Below are 27,447 nucleotides of genomic sequence, written 5' to 3' on the forward strand. Positions count from 1 at the left end.
TCTTTTTGTCTAGTATGTTAGGCCATGTTTGACTTTGAAAAGGAGTGCTGCCGCTTTAAGGCAGCCATCGCGTTTGGTTTCGAGCCAGCGACATTTTTTCAAGGCAACACTCGGCCTGCATAAATTATGTTCATGACGTAGTGCAAAATACTAAATTTCTGTTAATATTTTCAGACTATGCTGATAACGCTTACGTTTAATTTATTTCGGTGGACTGCGTTCATCTGAGCGACAGTTTACGAGGACACTCGTCATCAAATATTTAGTAAACGAGCTACATTGCGCCGCCGAGCCTCTTTATCAATGCAAATGCCCCTTTTGTGTGCAGCCATAGCGTCCGTCTGGAAGCTGTGAGATGAATTTTTAATTATGTATGTCTAACACAAACTGTGGCAAAGCGCGCTGAAGGAGGTGAAAGGCAGAAATTAACCGTAATTCCTCCGGTAAGTTATGACCATAATTGCATTTGAAGATGGCTTTATCCCATTTACGAAGGAAAGTAGTGATTGGAAACGGAGTTTGGGGTTAATATGCAATGGTCTTAATTAGCATAATTTATATATTTATGATAAAGAGAAAGGAAATGCACAAAATGCGCCCTAGAGGATTGGCGTGTGAGGAGTATGATTTGAAGAGGCAGGATCTTGAAGAAATGCGTGTTAACACGGGTTAGAGAGGGTTTTGAGTGGCGTGGGGAGGCAGAGAAAACCGCACCACCTGCTCAAGTTTTGACAGATGATGAATTTTAGTGACTGCCTTCAGTTGCACATACTCTTAGACTTTAACGGGGAAACATGCGATTTTTATAAAACGAGTCCTACACACCCCCCACTTTTTTTTTTTTTTTAAAGCGTATACCATGTCAAACCATGACTACTACAGGCCTCCTTACAAGAAATCGTGGATGCGCAATGCTTGCATAATGCTTTGTTTTATAACTAATGCCACACGATTAAAATGGTTGCAGTATGGTCGCTCATGCGCCCCCGCCTCGTTATATTAATTACTAACGAAATGTCTTACAATAATTTCTTAGAACTGATACATTCTTTGTACATTTCAATCCACCATTTTGATAATGTCTTATTCCAAGTTATAGGCAGTGAAGGTTTCGGTAAACCATGCAATAAGTTGTATTCCCAAACCGTAGAATGTATTATTACGTAGTTCACTAGCTGTCGAATAACCTGGGCCAAACATTCATTGACAAGATGATGCAGAGCTTTATCAAAGCTTTATTAAAACCATATGTAAACCAAGGTGTAAGCTTAGTTTTAACAAATTTGGCATTTAAAATTTTAAGCTTATGACCCTAAAGGCATGATATGGATAAGCTTGGTGAATGCTCTCAATTCTTGTCTCAGGTGGGCTTGTAAGCAGAATGCCCCGTGGTCATCATGCCTAACCTGTGATCTTATGGATGAAACTGAATGATGGATTCAGAAGACCTTCCTGCAAAAGATGCACCACTTACTGTCAATGAGCAGGTATTACTATTACAGCTGAATGATGAATCTTGTACATCTTGTGCCCATTGTACATAAAGTTTCTGTATAATAAAATTATGTATCACATGATAATTCTAGTGATCCACTGTTCCCATTATTTAACTGGCATTTTCACCCTCATGTTTAAATCCCACAGGGTTAAGAATTTAAACATTTATTTTGGACATTTTTGCATATTGCTCTAACTGCAAGTGCATTTCTGAAATATGGACCATGGCATTCTTAATATATGCAAATTATTTTTTATCTAATGGATTTAATAAAAATTATTTAACTGACTGCAAATTATGCTAAAACATTTATCATTTTAATATTATTCTTCTTTTCATTTTAAATTAAGAATAACTGTTCGCATTTACCCAAATCAGGACTAAAAGACAAAGCACCTAATAATATAGTATAAAAACATCTGTTTCTTGTTCTTTCAGCTGACTACTGTTTTTGTTCATACTGATTTTTGGTAAACTAGAATATTCCATTACAAGTAGTATTTGAATTTCATGTACTACAGCTGTCCTGAGTTGATCACAAAGATTGGTACTGTGGCTGATTTGGATTTAACTGTTTGGTATCAGCTTTATTGAGCACTAACTTAAGGTGGTCCTTTGTTTTACATCAGTTGTCATGGAGACCATAATTTGTGGCAGGACTATGCAGCTAAAATGTCTGCAATGTCTGTGGAAAAATATTAATTGGAAAATGAAAGCAGTCCAACAGCCACTTGTTGTGATGTCTGCATTGTGAGCATTTCACAAGGTGGTAGCATCAGGCTGCGTTCAGCTCAGTTTGATTCAGCACCTAAAACCGAGGTCACTTCGATAATTGGGGCAAAGACTGCACCGAAGCAACAAACACTGCAGGATACTTGGAGGAAAACAGAGAGATAAGACCAAAAAGAGTACAGAAAGAGTAACTGAACTCTTTGCTCAGGATCACCAACTCATTGCCATAATAGCAAGGTTATGTCCTTCCATTGACATTACATTTCAGATGTTGATCTACTGGAGCTTTTCAACAAGGTTAATGACCACTTAGGAGATCTTTCATCCAATATTTCATCCAATTGGCTTTATCACAGATATTTGGAGTTCTGATGTTTGCCCAGTGTAATTGCTTAGCCACACTGCACACTGGATTGACTATGCTCATCCATGCTCATCAATTTCATGGTTCTCATACAACACTATGAAAATATAAATAATGGTTAGGGTTAGGGTTAATACTTAATATATATGTATTTATGATACTCAATATTAAATTACACTGATGGGGTTAGGGGAAAGTCTTTGGAAAAGAACAGATTGAACTGTAGCAGCAAGGGTAGGAACCACTAAGCACCTTGCTATTCAGATGCATTTTAATTCAGGGTGCATCAGTGCTATGTAATGCAGCTGTTTCAAAACAAATAATTCTGTACTGTACATTGGTCACAAAAAACCCATCTGTGAATATTTAGCAATATGCACATTTTGGCTCTATTATCTTTGAGCTATTCAATGCACAAATGTCTTAATGTATAAATGGCTCTGAACAAATTAATGTGATTTATGGCACCCTTGGTCCCGAGAGTGATATTAGTCTACATATAATTGGAATATTTTTCTTTTCTGCTTATAGTGCATTATATACACCGATCAGCCATAACATTATGACCTCATGCCTAATATTGTGTTGGTTCCCGTTTTGCTGCCAAAACAGCCCTGACCTGTCGAGGCATGGGCTCCAATAGATCCATGAAGGTGTGCTGTGATATCTGGCACCAAGATGTTTATCCTTTAAGTACTGATAGTTGCGAGGAGGGACTTGTTTGTCCATCACATCCCACAGATACTTGATTGGATTAAACCAAGGGGAATTTGGAGGCCAAGTCAACACCTCAAACTCATTGTTGTGCTCATGAAACATTCCTGAACCATTTTTACTTTGTGGGATGGCGCATTATCCTGCTGAAAGAGGCCACAGCCATCAGGGAAAACCGTTTCCATGAAAGTGTGTACGTGGTCTGCAGCAATGCTTAGATAGGTGGTATGTGTCAAAGTAACATCCACATGGATGGCAGGACCCAAGTTTCCCCAGCAGAACATTGCCCAACACATGACACCGCCTCCACCGGCTTGCCTTCTTCCCATAGTGCATCCTGGTGCCATGTGTTCCCCAGGTAAGTGATGCACACGTTCTTCCATTACTCCGTGGTCCAGTTCTGATGCTCACGTGTCCATTATTGGCACGTTAGGTGGTGCATAAGGGTCAGCACTGGTTTGCGGCTATGCAGCCCCATATGCAACAAACTGCAATGCACTGTGTATTCAGAACCAGCATTAACTTCTTCAGCAATTTGATCAACAGTAGCTCGTCTGTTGGATCAGACCACACGGGCCAGCCTTCGCTCTCCACGTGCATCATTGAGCCTTGGCTGCCCATGACCCTGTCGCCGTTTCAACACTGTTCCTCCTTGGACAACTTTTGATAGATACTGACCACTGCAAACCGGGAACACCCCACAAGAGCTGCAGTTTTGGAGATGCTCTGATCCAGTGGTCTAGCCATCACAATTTTGCCCTTCATCAAACTCGCTGAAATCCTTACACTTGTCCATTTTTCCTACTTCTAACATATCAACTTTGAGGACAAAATGTTCACGTGCTGCCTAATATATCCCACCCACTAACAGGTGCCATGATGAGGAGATCATCAGTGTTAACTTCACCTGTCAGTGCTCATATTGTTATGGCTGATCTGTGTACATATACAATTCCCTCTAAGTGTCATATATGCAGTCCCCTCTTTTGTTTTTATCTACACTGAAGATGTCTGAGATCAAAAGATGAATTTCAGAGGATGTATCAGAATTTCATCCTTCGTTTCTTGAGTTTTACATAGATGTGGTAAACATCGTACATTTTGTTGGAATCCACCCATTTTTCAAGTTATCAAAAATATTGGACTATGTGAAATGTTTCTTGTTTCCCAGGAGTGCCCTGAGTGTTCATACAGTTAAAAGCTCTGAATGGCTGTTATTTTGAGCCACGGCAGTTAACAGTTGAGTTTCACTTGTGATAACTGCATTTATTGTTAAAAAAGGTAAACCAGGCAGACCAGAGAGCTGTCTATGGGGAAAAAAGCAAGCCATTTGAAGCTGAAAAAAGAGGGAACACTTGTCATCCAAGAACAGGAATTTGAGGCTATAATGTGTGTAGGCTCTATAATATATAATGTATTATAAAACTACACAGTTGAAGATTAGAAAATAAAAATTCCTTCTCTTTTGCCATTTTTCATCTGTCCAGTTTCAATGAGTTTATGCCAATGATAGCCTCAGATTTTTTATTTCTAGATGTGTTGAGCACTTTAAGTGGCAGACCACATATTTATGTGAGCAAAGGTTTTGGAACAAATAATTTCAACATAAATAATATGTAAAGCTTTGGTTGCATAACCCTTGCCTGCAGTAAATGCATAAAGCTGGTGACACAGTGACCACACTGTTGCATTTTCTTTTTGTTTTTTAATGCTTGTAGTACAGCTTGTTTCAGTTTTTGTTTGTTTTGGGGTTTTTGCTGATCAGAAAGCAACGGCTTCAGCCTTTACCCTGGTGAAGTACTTTTCACTTCAACTAAAATTTAATTGTACACTTTATTTAACAATAGGCATTGTTAACTAGAGGAGGAAACCTTGAGAGGTACTAGACTCCAATCAGGGAACCAACCTCATCAGGGTATCACCAGATAGTGTGATGTCATTCCACTTTTATAACTATGTACTATAATGATGCTATGTGAATACAGTGAATGCTTTTCAGATGAAAGAGACGCGAAAAGGATGAGGCATCAGGGTGGATCATGCAGGTCTGGTAGGCAAAAGGTTTCAGAATGACTGGTATTTTAGGAGAAAAATGTAGCTGAACAAAGAAGAAGAGTTAGTGGGATATCATAGATTATCAAGTATGCTCTTGTATTGTAGTGGTTTAAGATAATATACATTGTGTGTGGAGTGCAAGGTTGGACTCTTGCAAGATAAGTTATGACAGCTTTGGCAGGTGGGGGCATGGTTTAGTGGGAATGTGGAGAAGTTATAAAATTAATGTTTCAGGCCTGTCTTCCATTTGTGGATGTTTAAAACGCTCTCTAGTCATCTCACCCTGAGTTTGCTATGTACATGAGCTGGGTCAGTTTGGTGACAAAAAACACTTGAATGTTGTCATGTGGACACAGAATCTGTCCTGTTACCCAGGTGACCCAGTTGCTAGCACATATGCAGAAGTGATAGCATCAGTTTTCTGTGAGTCTGCAACAGCATCTGCAGGAGATTCTGACCAAAGTGGTCGACCAGCAAGCTGCAGGGCCAAAATAACCAGAGCCAGATAATTTCCTCATGCACCACCTTTCTCATTAGTACCTCCTTTTAGTCCTTACTCTGTGGTCAGGATTACACCCCAGAATGATGCCATGGCATACCTGGAAAGGACTGAGGGTACTGCTGAGGGAAGAGAGGGGGCTGGCATTCGGGCGCTCTTGCAGGGAGAAGTCAACTTGGCTGCCTGAATGCCAGCTGGACTGCACAGCTGTGAGGAAGGCTGAGCTTGAGCAGGTCTGATGGAGGAACTTCTGTGCTTCTGATTCATGCTGTTAGAGGAGGGGGATCTTCTTTTCTATATGCCTAGTGACTTCTGGACTCCGGCAAATGATGGCTGCAACTTGACCCTGCTTGACCAGAGATGGTTATCGAGTGGTTGGCAGTGGAGCAGTTTGTTTATTGGCTTCCACTAACCCAATTCAATGGCTGAAAACGCAGACGAGCACCACATGTCTATATGCAAGGACTTGGGGACACATTGAGACTTCTTCCCACATTCAGGACTCCTCCTACCCCTGCACAATGGAAGAAGAGACTCTGAACATGCCTTTTCCTCACAAGTTCTTGGAGCATGAGCCATTTCCTGCCTTGCACTTTTCCCTCCTCCCTAGGCAACCACAAAGTCCCAGAGGGCAGGATTACAGGGGCTGTGGAGAGCTTGGGCACTTCCAGGCAGAGAGCCCAAGGATGAATATGAGTCAGGTGACATGGATCTCTGCGGCTCCATGGCTCAATTTGAACCAATCTGAATTTAGTTCTGAAGGGTGTTTACACTACCAGTCAAAAGTTTGGACACACCTTCTAATTCAATGTTTTTTGTTTAGTGACTTATTTTCTACATTCTAGAACAATACTGGAGATTTCAAAACTATGAAATAACACACATGGATTTATGTAATCCATATGTAACAACAAAAACAACAGTCAGTTGTTATTTTAAAACACGAAGGTCAGGTGTTCTGGAATAGTTCTTGCAAAAACAGTATTGTCAAGTGCATTTGCAAAACCCATCAAGCACCATGATGAAACTGGCTCACATTAAGACCATCCCAGTAAAGCAAGACCAAAATTTACCTCTGCTGCAGAGGGGAAGTTCATTTAGAGTTACCAGCCTCAGAAATCACCAATTAACAGCACCTCAGATTAGAGCCGTTATGAAGGCTTTACAGAGCATAAGTAGCAGACATATCTCAATATCAACTGTTCAGAGGACATTATTGTGTATTTTGGTCGCCTTCAGCACTGTTTTACAATGTAGAAAGAAATAAACATTAGGAAAGACCATGGAAATAGAAGATGTGTCCAAACTTTTGACTGGTAGTGTACATCTGACTTTGATTTGGGCAGTGTTTAGACCTTAATGACACTGACCTTAATCCACCAAAGACTGATTCAAGACAAGGCTTTGGAGAGTGTTCAACTGAAATGAATTGAATCGATGTATTCATGGGGATGTGCACACACATCTTTTAGTGCCATTTATAAGGGATGAAAATTTGTTCCCACCTTTCTTACACTGTAATTTTGGGCACTGTTTGGCCAGGGCTTAGGGAATTTAGGAATTTGGATTTAGGACTGGCCGATAGCACAGTGTGAAGTCTCACTTCTGGGGATATTGCATAATCATGACCACTGAGATGGCTTGCATGTCCTAGGGGGTGAACCCACCTTCCTGCCTCATGCAGGGGCAGTGCTTACCTTTCCCCATTCCACTGTATTTAGAGCATGTTTATTCCAAGTGAGCTAGGACACAGACAGGTGAAACAATTACCCAGTCACTGAAAAACGACTGGGAAATGATTTTCCACATTGCACATTAGAACCTGATAGCAGGGCACCTCGGGGTGGATAGAAACCTAGCCCAGTTAATGATCCCCCTTTTTTTGGCTGGGAATCCTCTGGCAGTCCCAAACACATTTTGGCTCCATCTTATCAAGATCCCTTTTGACAGAATTAGCATGTATCTCGTCAGGCCAAAGAGTGTAGCAGAGTCACTGTTTAGAGTAATCTTCGATTATAAGATTGTGAAATCAATAGGGGGTTGCCTGTTGCAGTCCAGAATGGCTCCTTGGCATGTGTCTGGTTACTGTGGCATTTGGGCACATTGTTTAGCGGTAGTGTGAGGGAATAAGCAAATTAATGTGGCATACCTGTCTTTCATTTTAGATGCTTATTTAACATGCAGATTTTCTTTTTTTCTCTGTCTCTCAGTGAGCAGGACCATTGTGTGTGCATGGGTGATAGCAGAGCAGAGCTAATCTGAACTAAACTAGACTGAAATGACTGCTAAAAAGCTGCAAAGTTTTTGTGATTTGGAACTTTACTCTTAGGTCAGGAATGATTTTGAATTTAATTTTTACTATTAGTAGGATCCTTCTCCCATTTTTCCTGGCTTGTACCCATATAATAAGTCAAATAGGAAAAATCCTGTGGAGGCTTGCGGGATCTCTTGTGGGATTATATACTGCAAATAACAGGGACTCAAGCCACTTATCCCAATTCTGTGCATCATTGCGAAAGTACTTACAAATCATGTTTTTAATCGTTTATTTTAACCATTTGACATGGCCATCTGTTTGCGGTTAATTATGCGATTTAAAGAGTGGAAGAGTGCCTCAGCCATGCTACACACACAGATGTGCAGAGGCACTGCTTATGGGTTTCATGTTGTGTAGTCTGCCAAAACTATCACAAAGCAATGCCCTTGGCGGTCCATTCCAATTCTTTTGAAGGAACCTCGATCAGTGGCAATGGGCAAAATGGTGCTTCTGCCCCCAGATATGCTGACAAGTGGTCCTCTGCCAGCTGGATTGCCTCTTCTAGCACTGCTAGGTGGTGGCACTAGACCCATTCGGCCATCCTCTCTGGAAGTTGAGTGATGAACTGCTCCAGTACCACAAGAAAGATGATGTCGTTGGTGCCACACTCTTCTATCAGCAGCCACCCACATCTCCATAGCTATTTGCTGAATGCAAACCATTTGACCATTTTGGGGTGTGGCCGCCGGTGCACTGCAGGTCCGCTTGAGGTCTGGGTACTTCAGTATGCTGTGGTTGGGAATCTGTTGGGCCATGAGCTGGGCTTCCCCTGATAATAGCAGTAGCAGGCAGACTGCACACTCTGGCCAACCCCACACATCAGTTGTGCTCTCAAAGAGCCCATTGAATGCTTCAGCATTGTCGTGCAGCCCCATCTAGCTGAGAACATTGTGGGGAATGGCCACCAGGGCTGCCACTGACGTACCTCTTGGTGGACCAGACTCTGGAGCAGCTGCCAGTTATCTGTCTGGGCTTGGAGCAGGGCCTGTAAGCACTGCTCCTGCTCTATCCAAACTCGGGTAGAGCTTGGTTTGGGTTTGGTGGGTGCCAGTCAGGGTCTTGACCAGTTTGCCCAGTGGCAAGGACTCCACATTAACCTCTCTCTTCTCCCTGGGTTTTGGCACCAGTGTACCTAGTTTTGAGAGTTCAGGAAAAACGAAACTGTAGGCCGGCTTGTGAAATTCAAAGTGTGCATTACTTCTGTACTTTTACAGTCATTAAAGCAATTTGGCATAGGTGTGTGATTCTTACCACTCACTTCCCTTGGCTTCTTCCTTCATTCACAAACCGGCTGACTGGAAGCTTTGAGAAAATGTTCCACGACACTCTAGTACTCTTTCTAATAACATGGTAACTCTGGATGGCCTTTAAGTTACTGCAGCAGTAAAAAAAAAAAACTTTGTGTGATTATTGCCTCCAGTTTTTCATTTGAATGTACATAATGGGTTTTTTTTTTTTTTTTTTTTTTTTTTACCTTTAGTTTTTATTTAACTTTCAACACATTACAGAATAGTAACAGCCACATATTGCCTGATATACAACAATAGGGAATACAAAAGCAAAAATATACATAAGATGACAAGCACAGAGCACTGTGTCATAGATTGGAATGAGCAATTGAATCAATAGAAACTGGGGAGAATACCTGAGTCATCTATACACTTCTAGGAACACTTTATCATACCAAACCTTAGGTAGAGGCATTTATATTGTCATAAGGTATGATGTCCATATATGATTAAAAGCATTAGTTGTAGAATGAATAATACAGGTCAGGAGTTCTAGATGAATAATCTCTCTAATAACGGAGTGCCAGTTTTTGATGGAGACTTATCGCTGATCCATGACATCAGTAGATTCTTTCTGGCAGCAAAAGTTAACAAGCTAAGAAGCTGTCTTTTATACTTATTAAAGATAAGTTTGCAGGGAAAGCCCAGAGGAAGTTACAAAGGATTCAGCTCCAGCGAGCAAAAGTTTTGTTAATTTCAGTCTGGGTTTTTCTCCAGAACTTAGCTACCCATTTAGCTCCTTTGTAGCCTTATTAGACAGTAAAACAGGAATTATTTGCATTGGATACAGTAAGCGGGGCAGGACATTCATTTTTATCAAAGCCACCCCCCAAGATAGAGTGATTGGGGTGGGTGCAGCCTTGTCTGGTACCCCCCAAAAAAGGAAAATTATCAGATCTTTGACCATTGGCAATGGCCGCTGCGAGAGGATCTTTATAGAGTATTTGCACACACTTTGTAAAGTATTCAAACTAAAATTATGTGAAAGCTCAATAATAGTAGCTGCCTAACATTGTGAGCGGAACTTCTGCCTTTAATTTTCAATTTAATTTATCTGTATAGCACTTTTAACAATGGATATTGTCTCAAAGCAGCTGTATAGAAGAAAAAGTAAATAAATAACAATAAATTTTATAAAGTTTAAAATTATTATTTTATCCCTATTTTATCCCTAATGAGCAAGCCTGACGTGATGGTGGCATTAAAAAACCTCCTGAGATTATGACAATGGACAGTAAATAATGTAAATATAAATAATGTCCTTTCTGCAACAGCAAACAAGATCTCTAGACACAGAGGGGAGGGGGGGTATGGATGTGATCATGTATAAAGACAATGTAGATTATGTGTAAAGTGCACGCAATGACTCCAGCAAGACTAGCTATGACAGCATAACTAAAAGGGAAAGCCAGAAGGTGACAGACATGAAGGCTTCCTGGGACATAAAGCATCCACTTCACAGTCAGTAAACCTGAGTGACTTTCAAGGGTGGTAAGGTGACAGCATCCAAACATCCCAGTTCACCAAACACTCTATGCCAATGAACCTTTCAGATCTGCTCCTTTACCTAATAAAAACTATACATTGAAAGCTTCACTAAACAAATGTGTCTTCAGCCTAGATTTAAACATTGAGACTGTGTCTGAATCCTGAACACTAATTGGAAGGCTGTTCCATGACTGCTTTGTAAGAAAAAGCTCTGCCCCTGCTGTAGCCTTTGAGGTACTACCAAATAACTTGCACCCTTTGATCGGTGTAGGTGTGGCCAATCATAAATAACCAAAAGATCTAACCTAGATTTAACAATAGCATGAGCTAGTTTTTCTGCCTCATGAAGTGACATCATATTTCCTATCTTAGCAATATTTCTGAGATGAAAGAAGGCTACCCTAGTGATATTATCTATGTGAGCTTCAAATAAAAGAACAGAGTCAATAATCACACCAAGATCTTTTACTGCTGGACATGATGAAACAAGAAGACCATCCAGAGTTACTCTGTAATCATAACGCTTACTTCTGACTGCATGTGGTCCTAGCACGAGCACCTCTGTCTTATCAGAGTTAAGCAGGAGGAAGTTACTAAGCATCTGACCAATCCATTTATGTTTAGATTTAAGTGTTCACTGTCACTCAGGTGAGTTTCTTGTTTCAAAGCAATATCTATATTCTCCTTACATAGTTGTGTACAAACTTTCTTTATCTTTTTGTCAATGTAGACCATTTATTTTCCAAGTACACAATCTTAAGTCAGACAGCCATAACATACAGATAGATGAGCTAGTGCTCTCCCCCGTAAAACATCTGGTGCTATCAGAACAAGACAAAAAGTAGAAAAAAGAAGAAAAAATACAAGAAGAGTATTTAAAAAAAAAAAACAGGAATGGAAAAAGAAAAGATAAAGGCGGTCAGTTCTTCTTATCTCTTAGGGGACCTCAGAATTTAAAACAAATTAACCTCTCACTGTACCGCCAGAAACCGCCAGAGGTTCAGAAGCAATACTCAACCAAACTGCTACTGCTTCCAAGCTGCGCCCCAGAATGTAGATAATGTTAATGGGATAGCCAGATTTCATCTCAGAAATATTGCTAAAAATATTGTGATAAATATAATGTTACTAAATATTGTAGTGTACAGTGTATAAACAAGCTCCAGTTAATCCAGAATGTATCAGCCAGAGTCCTTACTAGAACCAGAGGATATGAACACATTTCCTCAATCCTATATTATAATCCTAAATTTTGTGATTATAAAATAATTCCTTTGACCTATAAAGCACTGAATGGTCTTGTGCTGCAGTACCTGGATAAGCTTCTGGTCTTTTCTGATCTGCCACAACTACTTTATTCAAAAGATGCAGGCTCTTTCTTCATACCTTGAATAATGAAGTCTACAGCAGGACACGGCTTCCTTTTTACATATCCCCGCATTTATTGAATGTTTGGACCTCTTTCTAGCTCTGTTGAACTACACTTGTATTTTTTACTGTCTATACTCATTTTTCATTTTCATTCCTGTTGTGTCCTCAATTCAAAAGAATATACTGGATATGCTGAGGCCTCCCAGCTTTCCTTAGCTACTCTCTGACTGCAGAAGGGTTTAAGCTGCTAGGATGCTACAGCTTCAGATTCCCTTCTCATGACAATATGGTATGCATGTAATATTCTTCGTAAAGCAAAAAGAGCTTAATGGCATTTCTTTCTAATCTTAATCTTCAAAAGTGCTAACTCATCGGGGACATCCTGCAAGCCTTAATGTTCCCTATAGATGTCTGTACTAGTAAGAATTTTCTGTCAATCCACAGAAAGAACCGCAACTGCACAATTGTCCTAACCTAATTTATTTGCTTGTCTGTCTTCAGGTGATTGTCATGTCCAGTCATGAGACCATTCGAGTTCTAGAGGTTGAAGTGGATGCAGCTGTGTCCTCCCCAGGAACTCATGTGAAAACTGAGGCAGGAGCAGAAGAGGGGAGAGGAAAAGCTTTAGATCCAGAGGTGGTCACTCAGGATAGACAAACACCATCCAGTACCATCCCCACAGGTGGGGGAATTATTGCACACATGCATATTTTGTTCCATTTTATTCTGTGATGTTCTGGTCACAGCCCCTCATGTGCTTTGAACATCTCTTATGTTAATCTTCACAGTTTCTAATGAGGCTGCAGCCCCTTCTGTTCAGAATGTTGCAATTCCTATAAGTCTCTCTTTGCCTCACCCCCAGACCAGCATGCCTATCACTATCCAGGCATGTCCACAGGTGAGCTAGTCATAAGTCTATACAGCTTGTATCTCAGCAATTAAGGTAGATGAAGTCCCAGGACTGACAGAAGGCAATTGTTGCTCTTGAGCAAAGTCCTTGACAAATAAACCTGCCAAAAAATAAATCCATGTTTCATATTGTGATATCCTGTTTAAGGTTCTGACCCAGGATGGCCTTGCTACTCTGATGACTGGCATGATTGCCCAACAAAGCACTCTGAGCCAGCCTCTGCTGATTCCACTGAGTATGGCAGGCTCTGTGGGTGGACAAAATGGCCTGGCACTACTGACCCTTCCGGCAACCACACTAGCCACTCTGCCAGGTTTCGGGGCTGGTGGCCCAACTGGAGGGCTCATTAAACTACCTTTTGCTGGCCTGCAGGGTAAGGTGCAGTTTAGAACTGGAAGTAGTTGAGTTATAAATCTGTGGATAATTAATTCAATCTTATAAAGTTTGTTGTGATTTTCAAATGGGGCGGTCATAATTACTATAATGTTCATCAACTGGATGAAAAATGGAAGGAAATGTTTGTAATTGTTGGGATAAATCTGGAAGTTGAATGAATGTGAGAATACAGGGGATTGGGATGAAGCAAAGAGACTACAAGATAGAGGGATGGAAAGAGGGACTGATCCATGAAAGAGACTGAAAGAACCTCTGATACTTGAGAGAGCACATCCTTCAGATAGAGGGAGAAGATAGAGGGAGAAGAGCACTATGAAAGTTCTTCATGTGATGCATCATCCAATATAAGTGGGGAAATGTTTAGTATAAATGGGAGTGTTTCTATTTGGTGCAGTTATTGCAGAGAGTCATCAAGCAGAAATTACGACAAACATCATGTACAGGAGAGAGGTGTGAATTTATAAGAGGGTAAGCTTGGTCTTTTTCCAAACCTTCTTTTAATTAAATACATCTTGATCTGCAATAGTGTGTCTATGAAATCCCTTTCTTTACCCAGACTTGTCCAGGGACTAGCAGCAGTTTGCAAAGAGAGCTATTCCTCACCATTACTGGATGTCCAGTCTGAGTCACCCAAGAGACCTGTAGGGGAATCGTTAGGCTTTACCTAAGGACACAAGATCATAATTGTTAGTACATTTAAAATTTGCAGTCAATGTAGAATAAGTGATTGGTTTTCCTGAAGATGTCCAAAGTGTATCTGTCATCAGCAACAGAGAAAGCATATGCACCATCAGTGTAGACAGTGAGAGAGGGAGCACCCGCTGTTAACTGCAAGGATGATCAGTCCACATAAACCACAAAGTCAGCATTCACATCAGGTTGATCAGTAAAGTCTGTATGTGGTTTAAATGTTAATCTCTAAAACAGTCACAGTCCTTGCGAACCCCTTGATGGCACATAAAAATCCAATGTATGAATTGCTGCGAGATCAGAACTGGACAGGATGGCTTTAGCTGTAGTTACCAATGATGTCAAACATGAAAGGTGGCCCCAAATTACTGGGTCCGAAAACTTAGCGTAGTATACTTATTTTCATAATTTTGTTAGGGGTTTGTTGGCTTACCCAAACATGGAGCAGATGAAATTGCCATTTTTAGCCTATTAAAAGCAATGTTGGCTGCTGCTGTCCATTGGATATGGTCATTTAACGAAATTGTGGCCATGTGCAATGTCTTGTAATTGCTGAGAAATTGTCAATGCAAAAATGCAGGTTAAAATAGGCTGGCTGAGCACGGTCAAGCACAGTCAAGTCCTATAGTGATACTTTGTCTTAACACATTATTCCGGCCTTCATTGGGTTCCAAACTGCAGTGATTGTGTCTTTTGTGTGCAATGAACAATCACAAAGATGTTCAACAAAGTGCTCAAATGTTTCCCCCCTTTCTTGTGTGATGTTCATTTTGGTCCAGACACAGTGAGCTGGAAAAGCAGGTCTCATACGAGTGAACTAATTTCAGAAATGGGCAGGGAGCACACAGGGGGTGATGACACTATGGCAAACACAGTCACAGTCCTTCAGCACTTTACACTGTAGTACACAAGCCCAAACTTTTATTAAAACATAAGCAGGTAAGCAGAGACTTTCTGCAAAATACTCAGTAATCCACAAGTACGATACATACACGGGTAAACATTCCAAACAAGGGATAGAGTGCGGTAAAAGTGTGATGCAGAAAGGTCCACTGGGTAATAAGGTAGTCCACAGTCATAAACAGGAACAGTTCAGAAGTCCAGGCGATTAGCAAGCAACACCACAAAAGGCAGACGAGTCAAGTCTGAAGAGACCATCCGGCGATAAGCATGTGTTGATGGACTTAAATAATACTGAAGTGCATGAAATGGCAGCTGACCTGGAAGTGCTACTCCAAGATGGCTGCCAACCCGGAAGTGCTCATAATGATGGTTGCAAGCCCGGAAGTGAGCCGTGGCACACACTTACAGCTGTAGGTGTGTCTAAGCTGCCAGTTGCACGCAGGTCTGTAATATCAGGATACAGTGGTGGCAGAGCCTATACTTCAGCTGATGGGCCATGATGGTACTGCAGGAAAACCTCCCCTTTTTTCATTAGTTTGGCCCACAAGGAAGGCTTTCTCTTACAAGAAGGCTAAACCACACACAGCAGATACATTAGGCTTTGGAAAAAACACACAAATGTGTTGGCTAGAGAATATTATGGAGAATCATCTAAAATACAAAATAAATAACTAAAAAATATTAACATGGTGATATGGGTATGAAATTAAATTTCCATATACCCTTTAGTCATCCCTTTCACCTTCCACTACACCGATAAGGCATGACATTTTGACCACCTGCCTAATATTGTGTTGGTCCCCATTTTGCTGCCAGAACAGTCCTGACCCGTTGAGACATGGACTCCACTAGATCCCAGAGATCCCTGATATCTGGCACCAAAATGTTAGCAGTAGATCCTTTAAGTCCTGAAAGTTGTGAGTTGAGGCCTCTGCGAATCGGACAGATGAGATCTGCAGAAATGGAGGCCAGGTCAACATATAAAAACTCGTTGTTGTGCTCATCAAACCATTCCTGAAGCATTCTTGCTTCGTGGCATGGCGCATTATCCTGCTGAAAGAGGCCACAGCCATCAGGGAAAATCGTTTCCATAAAAGGGTGTACATGGTCTTCAAGGTCAAGGTTTTTTATATCGCGGTATCCACAAACCTTATAATGAATTGTTTATGTTGAAATAAGGTAATTTATTAAAAGAAATATAATTATTAATTACAAAATATAAACATTAATTAAAATAAAGTAAAATGTTAATAATATATAAAATACTGTACAGCATAGCGTTGTTTAGGATAGCGCGTTGCGGGAATGCTGAAAATCAAAATACAGCACGGCTGGAGGAACGAGTCAGCATGGACGCCCTGAGTGGTCTGCAGCTATGCAGCCCCATATGTAACAAACTGTGATGCACTGTGTATTCTGACACCTTTCTATCAGAACCAGCATTTACTTCTTCAGCAATTTGAGCAACAGTAGCTTGTCTGTTGGATTGGATCACTTGGGCAAACCTTTGCTCACTACATGCTTCCGTGACCCTGTCGCCAGTTCACCACTTTTCCTTCCTTGGACCACTTTTGATAGATACTGACCACTGCAGACCGGGAACACCCCACAAGAGCTGCAGTTTTGGAGATGCTCTGATCCAGCCGTCTAGCCATCACAATTTGGTCCTTGTCAAACTCGCTCAAATCCTTACGCTTGGCCATTTTTCCTGCTTCTAACACATTGACTTTGAGGACAAAATGTTCACTTGCTGCATAATATATCCCACCCACTAACAGGTGGCATGATGAGGAGATAATTCACATCACCTGTCAGTGGTCATAATGTTACGCCTGACCAGTGTTTATCCCCTGATGAAGTCCTTTTTTGTGTAAGAACGGTCATTGTCTTGTGGCATGATGAAATTCTTCCCACTTTGATTAGATACATTTATCTGGCAGACAGAATGTTTTTTGAAGACTTGTGAATTCATTCTGCTTCTGCTTTTGTGATTTCAACATCAATGAAGATAATTATAGAAGCATATTCTATTGGTCTATTGTGCTTGACCAATAAGCTTGTATGTTTTGGATGATGAGCAGATCCTTTCTCTCTCCACACTTTTGGACTATCCATCACTTTGGTAGACGTTATCTTATGATAGAATTATTGTCGCAAGACGATAAAACTTTTGTGGCTCATCTTAGCTATTCAATTCTTTCTACTATCTTACTACTGATAAATGGTTTGTATGTAGTTTGGCCTGGTTTTCTCCCATAGACAGCAATCTGGCCTCACTATGTGGTAGCTTAGTGGTAAAGGCGTTGGAATAGTGATCAGAAGGTTGTGAGTTTAAATCCCAGGTACACCAAGCAGCTACTGCTGGACCCCTCAACAAGGCCCTTAACCCTTAATTGCTCAGTTGTATAAAATGAGATTAAATATCTGTATAATGGCCTGGCTACCAAATGAAATAAATATAATTAATGTTTTATCCTTTTTAACAACAAATGCAGTTTTACCAGGTGAAACCTATTGCTCAAACAAAGAATAGACATTCAAAGGTATTCAAGCAAACAGGGCACACCTGGCTAACAAGGAACAACTATTTTGATCACTTGTAAAACAAAAAAATTGTGCCATGTTCCAAGTTGTTTACCACACCTAGAAAAAGAAATTTTCATCTAATGTCTCAAAACATGTTTAAAAACATCTCAAAATTGTTTTCTTTTGTATTTCAAAACCAAATGTCTTTACTTTATAGCAACACAGCAAAGCATGCTTACCTTTTCCTTTTCAGAGGGCTTCCATGCATCCATGTGTGTGAGCACACGATGAGCACATTGGAAGACTCCACCAGTTCTGTAGGAAACATCCTGGTGGTCCAGAACACAAACAATTATAAAGTAACATTGCTTTCATCAGATAAACAAGTAAATTTGGTGGCATCTCATGGCCATTTAGAAATGTGGTTATTAAACATACACTATATTGCCAAAAGTATTCGCTCACCCATCCAAATAATCAGAATCAGGTGTTCCAATCACTTCCATGGCCACAGGTGTATTAAATCAAGCACCTAGGCATGCAGACTGTTTTTACAAACATTTGTGAAAGAATGGGTCACTCTCAGGAGCTCAGTGAATTCCAGTGTGGAACTGTGATAGGATGGCACCTGTGCAACAAAATCAATGGTGAAATTTCCTCGCTCCTAAATATTCCACAGTCAACTGTCAGCTGTATTATAAGAACGTGGAAGTGTTTGGGAACGACAGCAACTCAGCCACGAAGTGGTAGGCCACGTAAACTGACGGAGCGGGGTCAGCGGATGCTGAGGCGCATAGTGCGAAGAGGTCGCCAACTTTCTGCAGAGTCAATCGCTACAGACCTCCAAACTTCATGTGGCCTTCAGATTAGCTCAAGAACAGTGCGCAGAGAGCTTCATGGAATGGGTTTCCATGGCCGAGCAGCTGCATCCAAGCCATACATCACCAAGTGCAATGCAAAGCGTCGGATGCAGTGGTGTAAAGCACACCGCCACTGGACTCTAGAGCAGTGGAGACACGTTCTCTGGAGTGACGAATCGTGCTTCTCCATCTGGCAATCTGATGGACGAGTCTGGGTTTGGCGGTTGCCAGTAGAACGGTACTTGTCTGACTGCATTGTGCCAAGTGTAAAGTTTGGTGGAGGGGGGATTATGGTGTGGGGTTGTTTTTCAGGAGCTGGGCTTGGCCCCTTAGTTCCAGTGAAAGGAACTCTGAATGCTTCAGCATACCAAGACATTTTGGACAATTCCATGCTCCCAACTTTGTGGGAACAGTTTGGAGCTGGCCCCTTCCTCTTCCAACATGACTGTGCACCAGTGCACAAAGCAAGGTCCATAAAGACATGGATGACAGAGTCTGGTGTGGATGAACTTGACTGGCCTGCACAGAGTCCTGACCTCAACCTGATAGAACACCTTTGGGATGAATTAGAGCGGAGACTGAGAGCCAGGCCTTCTCGTCCAACATCAGTGTGTGACCTCACAAATGCGCTTCTGGAAGAATGGTCAAAAATTCCCATAAACACACTCCTAAACCTTGTGGACAGCCTTCCCAGAAGAGTTGAAGCTGTTATAGCTGCAAAGGGTGGACCGACGTCATATTGAACCCTATGGATTAGGAATGGGATGTCACTTAAGTTCATATGCGAGTCAAGGCAGGTGAGCGAATACTTTTGGCAATATAGTGTATATACTAGCAAAAAAAAGCATGAATAGTAAGATAACAACCATGATCTGATCAAAAGAACAATTGCCAGTCTATAGCATGGAAAAAAATCTGTAGGAAATAATCCTTTGACACAGCAGAGATGTCTATATCTATACAAGCAGATTTTACCTACACATTCATTCTTAGTTCAGTGTTTAAAACTGATTTGCAGTGATCTGATCAGTTTGATTTGGTGGCTTGTTCTTGAATGATTTGTACTTTATATCTCCTCTCCCTATAGCTGCCACTGTTCTGAACTCAGTCCAGCCTCAGCTTCAGGCACCTACACAAGCACTCCTACAGCCCCAGACAGCTGCAGTACAGTCAGTGCAGCAGACACAGGCTGCTCCAGCCAGCCCTGCTGCTGTAGCTTCAGTCATGCACAAGGTCCCTGAACCTAGTGCATCAGTTGCAGCACTTCAGACCACAGGCCTCACCATAAACCCTGCTATTGTGAGTTAAATTAATTATTTTTTATATGAATTGATGATGATTTGATGGTTTGTTGAAAGAAGTCAAGTAAAGGAGTCATTTATTCATGTGTAATAATGCCTGTATACTGTAATATCTACTAGGCTAAAAACAGGTTTCCATAGTTCAGATGTTCAGTGTTTGGTAAATTTGTGTAGCATGTAGTAAACAGATATAATAATCGATTATTTATCTATGTATCAGATCAGTCCTGCATCTTTAGGTAGTCAGCCACAGTTCATCAGTTCTCTGACTACGACTCCCATCATCACTAACACCAATGTGACAGGACTAACCAGTCAGATCATCACCAATGCACAGGGTCAGGTGAGATAACTGTGATTATATGTAAGTAATTCAAACCTATGTAATAGTTTTGGATTTATAATAATTGTGGAGCTATGGATCAATGCAGTAGCTTTTTAAACTAGACCTGTATGTTCAAATGATACATGATGTGTGTTCTCACCCAAAGATAGATTCATTAATTCACTAATTGCATTTTGCAGTCTTGCAATGCCATTGCAGTAGCTGTCAATAAAAATAATTAAAATAAAAGACATTTCCATAAGCATGTGGAATTTTTCTTATGCAGTTTATTACATTCATCTATAGATGATAGGCACTTTGCCTCTGCTGGTGAACCCTGCATCTCTGATAGGAGTCTCCTCAACACATTCACCACCAACTCAGGGTCTTCAAGTGCAGTCTGTGACTCCTCAGCTGCTGCTGAACTCCCAGGGCCAAATCATTGCCACTATCGGGAACAACCCTGGTGCTGCTCCATTCACTACATCCACAAGCTCCACAGTCTTGACTAAAACTACTCTGTCACATTCCAAAGTCAACACACAGGTATGGTGCATTGAATTGCTGTTAATTGACTGCGTGTGCACAATTCTTTTATACAGTATTCAGTTACATGTATCAGTTGTATGTTTTAAGTAATGTTGCTGTTCTTATTTGCACTTTAGGCTCCCATTGTAACAGTAAACCAGTCTCCAGTCATGATTGCTCCACAGCCCTCCACAGGAAAATCAACCTCCTCATCGATTCCTGTTGCCTGTGGAGAAATGCCCACAGTCAGCCAACTTGTCAACAGTATGTGTACACCCTTTCTTTTTTAATTAAAATTGTGTACAGTGGGTATCAAACATATTTGTGGACACCTGACCATCATACCCATATGTGCTTGTTGAACAGCCCATTGCCCTTTGCTGCTATAACTGTCTCCCCTCTTTTAAAGGCTTTCCTGTAGATTTTAGAAAATGGCTGTCATAATTTCCTGTTCAGACACAAATGCATTAGTAAGGTTGCACACTCAGCATTCCAATTCATTCTGAAGGTGTTCTGTGGGGTTGAGCTCAGGGCTCTGTGCAGGCTTTTATGTTTTTATAAACCATCCCTGGCAATTGACTTGTTTATAGTGCTCATTTTGTGCTCAATAGTATTGGCAGGATTGGGCCAGGCCCCTTGGTTACAGTGAAGGAAAATCTTAACGCTACTTTATAGATAATGTGTGATGTGTGATTGCACGTTTGTTTGCAAAAGTTTGGGGATGGCCCACATATGGGTGTGATGGTCAGGTATCAACACACATCTGGCCATATAAGGAGGGCTGTAGTACCTGTATTATTCAGTTTGGCACCACTAAAATGTTAATTCAGACTTTCTGTAACTTTTTACAATTTTTTCTATATTCTATTGCATTCTATTTCACCCCACCTAATCACCAGGAGCAGTGAATAACACGTGGATAATAATGTTACGGGGAACCAACCCACCTTAGGACTGACTGCAAAGGTGTTCAGAGATGACTGCCACACTCATGCCAGTGGTGAGGGGCAATGTTAACCTTGTAGAACCTAGAAAAGATGCATGGACATGCCCAGGTAGCAACAGTGCTTCCTTGAAGCCACATGTTTAAGTATGCCCATGATGAGTTGAAACTAGAGTGGCAGGTTGTAGTAGGGTTCTGATACCTGACCACCTTGTGGGTCAAGATGAGCCATTACACACTTTCTGTTTTTACATGTCTGTCCTCAATGACAGCTGAACAATTGATCTAGGTGGAATCTCCCCCATACGGTTCAAATAGTACTGCAGGGTATATAACAATAGGGTCTTAAGTGAGCTGTGCCCTCATAGGCATTTTTTAAAATAAAAAAAAATAATCCTCAAGTAAATGTTCTTTTTTTATTGTTTCTAATGTCTTATTTAATTTTATGTTATTAATTCTTGACATTTCATTTTGACGTTTGATATCCATTGTATATATTCTTTATTGTGGGATATTAAAAGCTGTATGCATAGAGAAATAACTAAGATCGTATTATGAATATATTATTAACAATATTAACATAACTGAAGATGCCTGACTGTTTAAACAATGCTGCAGGGTTTGTTTTGTGTACCGCTAGACTTAACCTGTGGGTGTTGAAACATGTCTACTCTGTTATATTTAGAGCCACAGTCCGGGGTAACTGAAGAAGAAGGCATTAATCTGGAGGAGATCCGTGAATTTGCCAAAAACTTTAAAATACGGCGGCTTTCTTTGGGGCTGACCCAAACACAAGTGGGTCAAGCTCTTACGGCTACTGAGGGACCAGCTTACAGCCAGTCTGCAATCTGCAGGTCAGTTTGGTTTTTGTCTTCCTTCATTGCATTACTCTCAATTTATTTATTCTATATCTCATTATATTAAGTATACATAATGCCTCTTAAAGACCAGAAGCATCTCAAGATCTGACCTATTTCAGGTTTGAGAAGCTTGATATAACACCGAAGAGTGCCCAGAAGCTAAAACCAGTTCTAGAGCGTTGGCTTGCTGAAGCAGAGCTCTGGAACCAGAAGGGCCAGCAAAATCTAATGGAATTTGTGGGAGGTGAGCCGTCCAAGAAACGCAAACGCCGCACCAGTTTCACACCCCAAGCCATTGAGGTCCTGAACAGCTATTTTGAGAAAAATGCACTGCCAACTGGGCAGGAGATCACAGAAATTGCCAAGGAACTGAATTATGACAGGGAGGTTGTACGAGTCTGGTTTTGTAACCGCAGACAGACACTGAAGAACACCAGCAAGATCAATGTGTTCCAAGTACAGTAGAGTGTACAATAGCCTGGAAGGACAATGAGATATATGCATGGATATGAATTGTTCTTTGGTACTGTGACATGTTACAGATGAATGTTTTTTGAGGAGCCTCTAAGTCTGTAAGTTGGTTTTCACTTTAAATTGCACAAATGGTCAGTGTGGCACAAATCATGAATAGTTTTATCATAATGTTTTTGTTCAATCTGCATGTGAACTTGCCCTTCAAAACAACAATACAAGTATAGAACCAATAAATTAAAAAGATTGCAAAGGCATTAGTGGCAAAATCCCCTAAAATATAATACATTTACACATTTTCAGTGTGTGAGCCTATTCGATGTAACTTTTTACACATTTGATTTCTTGTACCATAGAATTTCCAGCTACGATTGAATTTTAGTGAATTGTATATGCCAAGGGGTCTAACTGATATCTAAAAAAATGGACTTGTAAAAAAAAAAGTACCTTCGTTGGGGCTATAACATTAAATGCTTTGTTTTTGCTTTTTTTTATGCTTCTTTCTGGTATTTTGACAGCCAGCCTCTTGTAAGATATTCTATCTGTCCCCTATTCTTCTATAGTATGTATAAAAAAAAAACACCAATTATAGTATTGTGGGCTTTCCTGTATGTTTTGGAGTTTAACACTGGCAAGATATTGATGCATACTGATGTCTGTTCATTTAAATACAGAAATTATTAAGTCTAAAATATTTAGCTTCAGAGAATGACCTAAGAGGAACTACATTTACTGTTACTTTATAGAAATATAAAGTTGCTGTATTTGAAAAATGGCAAGTCTCTGTATTAAAGGCTCTTTCAAATGCAGACTTCTACCTCAGGTAGAGATACAGTGGGATTGGGCATAGGACAGGGCATCTTCCTCACATTTTAGACTGCTGAACTGAATGACTTTTATTTCAGATTTCAGTTTTACATCCAGAAGAGGTGCTGACTGCATATATTAATGATTTTATTTTAAAAGCCTCGGTTTATGTACTGTTTAATTCTTTCCCCTTCATCTGTTTTTGTGTGCCATTTAAAATGTTCAAGTGCTGCTAGAAAGTTTGTAAAACCCTATACGATTTTTCAAAAAATTTGACCTAATGTGTGAAAGCATAACGTCCTAAAACTAGATAAAGACAACCCAATTAAACAAATGATACAAAAACAGTTTTTATAAATATCTGTTAAGCAAAATGTTAAATATGTTTGTCATATGTGAACCTCCAGGAGTTTAGCAGGCCCTCTCATGTTTCAGGGTCATAAACTTGAGTTTTCACCATCAAAGTCAGGTCTTCACAACACAGGTATATGGATGTGTGCTATGTCTTGATTAAACTAGATTCCTGAGGACCTACAAAAACCATTTCTAAAGATTTTGACCTCTACCAGTCCACTGTGAGGCAGATAATATACAAAGGGAGACAATTCAGTTCCACCAGTTACTCTCCCAAGGAAAGGTCATGCAGCAAACCTCACTCCAAGGAAACTCAAAATAATATTCCAGGAAGTCAAAAAGAGCCCCAGGATAATATCTAAGGACTGACAGGCCACTCTTGTGTTCAGTAATGTCAGTGTTCACAACAAGCACTGAACAAAAATGGGGTTCATGGATATAGAAAAAAAACAAAAGAAAAGAAGAAGAAAGAAAAAAACACTGATCTCCAAAAAGAATACTGCTGACTCAGGTTTGCTCATGACCGTCTGGACAAGTCAGAAGCCATATGAATCAAAATAGAACTTTTTGGTTTAAATAAATTGTTATGCTTGGCAATAAATACTGCTTTCCAACATAAATGACCTCATCTCAACCATGTATCATGGGGCTGGCAGCATCATGACTTGACATTATTGATGACACTATGAATTCTGGATTGTTCCAGCAAATCCTACAGGAGAATGTTAAGGTATCTGTCTGTGAACTGAAGCTTAACTGTAAGTGGGTCATGCAGCAAGACAATGACTCAGCACAGACAAAGCAGAAAAAGTATGTCTATAAATCAATGGTTAAAGCAGAAGAAATGTAACATTTTGGGATGGCCAAGTCAAAGTCTAGACCGAAACCTAATAGAAATGTTGTAGAAAGATCTAAAGAGAGTAGCTCATCACTGAGTTGACACAGTTTTGTAAAGATAAATGGGCTAAAATTTTGTGGAACTGACCACCAGATACTGAAAATGTTTGGTGAAAGTGCTGCTCAGTTAGTTATTTCAAATTGGATCATTTTTGCACAGTAAATGAATGTAAAAAACTGTAATGTTTTTGCATCATTTGTTTAAATGGGTTCTCTTCAGGACTAAGAAGGTCTCAACATGTTTGGTAAAATCTATACTTAGCTACAGTAAGTGGTAAAGGGTTTGCACTTATTTGTGCCACTGTGTTTATTCATATTGATTTTTATTAAAGCTTTTTTGATTGGTTTTGAGAATAGAGTATGGTGGGGGGAGTAATTTTTGCAGCACAAATTACATCACATTGAAAATTAACTGCTTAACTGTGAGTTTGTTTCATAAATAGATGTTTTAATATTATGTTTTATAAGTAACTGTGTTTTGTTAATTATTTTTATTAAAATTATTGCTGCTGTTATTTTCACATTTACACCGTAGAGTAAAAATTCATAAACTTATTTGAGGCCCCTTCCACACATATACAGCTATTTCTGAAAATGTATAGTTTCTAAATATCCCGTCTACACAAAAACCATTGAAATAGCTCTCGTGAGCAGCCAGTTAGTAGGCAAAGGTATTTCACTGTATTTGTAGCCTATATGCACATACAGTTGTGCTCAAAAGTTTGCATATCTTGGGAGAATTTGCAAGGCAAGTTATTTTTTATAGGGCTCAAGTTCAAGTGTAAGGCATAGCAAGATGGAACAATCATCAAACAAAACATGACAATAAAGAAAATGAAATAATCCCTGTTCAAAAGTTTGCATACCTTTAATTCTTAGTATCATGTATTGCCCCCTTTAGCATCAATGATGGCATGCAGTCTTTTGTAATAATTGTGCATGAGGTCCTTATTCTTTCAGATGGCTGCCCATTCTTGGCAAAATGCCTTCATTTCCTCAAAAGCTTTTGGTAGTCTTGCACAAACTGCATATTTGAGATCAAAAGTGGCTAAATGATAGAGGTCAGGAGACTGTGATGGCCACTCCAGAACCTTCACCTTTTTTTGCTGTAGCCATTGGAGAGTCAACTTGGCCTTGTGGTTTGGATCACTGTCATGTTGGAACATCCAAGAACGTCCCATATGCAGCTTTCGTGCTGTAGAATGCAAATTGTCTGCCAGTATTTTCTGATAACATGCTGCATTCATCTTGCTATCAATTTTGACAAACTTCCCTGTGCTACTGGAGCTCACACAGCCCCAAAACATAAGAGATCTACCACCATGCTTTACAGTTGCGATAGAGTACTTTTCACCATAGGCCTTGTTGACTCCTCTCCAAACATAGCGTTTATGGTTGTGACTATAAAGTTCAATTTTGGTCTCATCACTCCAAATGACTCAGATCCCCAGAAGCTGTGAGGCTTATCTAGGTGCTGCCTGGCATACTGGGTGCAGTAACAGCTTTCTCCTGGCAACTCGACCATGCAGGCCATTTGTATTCAAGTACCTCCTTATTGTACTTAGAGCAGCCTGTATTTCTCTTGAAGTTGTTTGTGGGTTTTTCTTTTCGTCCTGAACAATTCTTCTGGCAGTAATGGGTGAAATCTTTCTTGGTGTACCTGAACGTTGCTTAGTATCCACATAACCTCTTATTTTCCACCTCTTTATCAGTTTGAACAGTACTGACTGACATTTTCAAGTGTTGAGAGTTTTTATATCCTTTTCTTGCTTTATAAAGTTCAACTACTTTATTACACAGGTCCATTGGCTGTTCTTTTGTCTTCCCCATGGTGCAGTATCCAGCCAAGTCAGTGCATCACCTCATGAGCTGAGAAACTGACTATTTATGCACAGACACAATTACAATGAGTCACAGGTGTGTGTTGGGAGTGATATTTTTGTCTGTGCATACAAAAGTAAGCATATTGCTTGGAAAATAAGTGTGTACAGTGTATACACTGAAAATTCATCTTAAGCATAATTTGCTTACACAAATGATTTAATATGTGAAACCTAGTTTTGTAAATTGGACTGAAGATTTTTGGCCAATCTTCACAAAATTTATGTCAGACTACCTGGGAGATTGTGAATCCCAACAATTCTCAACTATGTTGACATATATTAACATAGTCATAGTTGGTCAATTCACAGACAGACAGATAGATAGATGAAAATTTTAGTCATCCTAAAGTCCACCACCATCTCTTTGGTCTTCATCACATTTAGGAGCAGGTTAGGAGGCAAAGCTGGTTTACTCAAATAGCTGTAATTCCTAGATTTAAAACAAAATTGACATATATGTTCAGTA

The 27,447-nt window shown here is 40.2% G+C and overlaps 1 protein-coding gene across 3 annotated transcripts; it reads left to right on the top strand.

Annotated features, from left to right (window-relative positions):
• Positions 1-66: 66 nt before the first annotated feature.
• pou6f1 (POU class 6 homeobox 1) lies at positions 67-26,816 on the top strand. Of its 3 annotated transcripts, none has more exons than XM_058410060.1 (11): positions 67-443; positions 1,365-1,487; positions 12,829-13,009; positions 13,116-13,225; positions 13,385-13,610; positions 19,700-19,911; positions 20,134-20,256; positions 20,545-20,784; positions 20,904-21,030; positions 22,395-22,563; positions 22,689-26,814. In XM_058410060.1, the coding sequence occupies exons 2-11, from the start codon at positions 1,431-1,433 to the stop codon at positions 23,032-23,034; spliced, it is 1,791 nt and encodes a 596-aa protein (XP_058266043.1). In that variant the 5' UTR covers positions 67-443; positions 1,365-1,430; the 3' UTR covers positions 23,035-26,814. The 3 variants fall into 3 exon arrangements, with proteins under 3 accessions (XP_058266043.1, XP_058266045.1, XP_058266044.1); XM_058410061.1 differs by lacking the exon at positions 67-443 and adding an exon at positions 12,505-12,616 and having other exon boundaries at positions 22,689-26,815; XM_058410062.1 differs by lacking the exons at positions 13,116-13,225; positions 13,385-13,610 and having other exon boundaries at positions 22,689-26,816.
• The last annotated feature ends 631 nt before the right edge of the window (positions 26,817-27,447 follow it).

This window comes from Hemibagrus wyckioides, linkage group LG15, assembly GCF_019097595.1.
Source record: "Hemibagrus wyckioides isolate EC202008001 linkage group LG15, SWU_Hwy_1.0, whole genome shotgun sequence".
NCBI lineage: Eukaryota > Metazoa > Chordata > Actinopteri > Siluriformes > Bagridae > Hemibagrus > Hemibagrus wyckioides.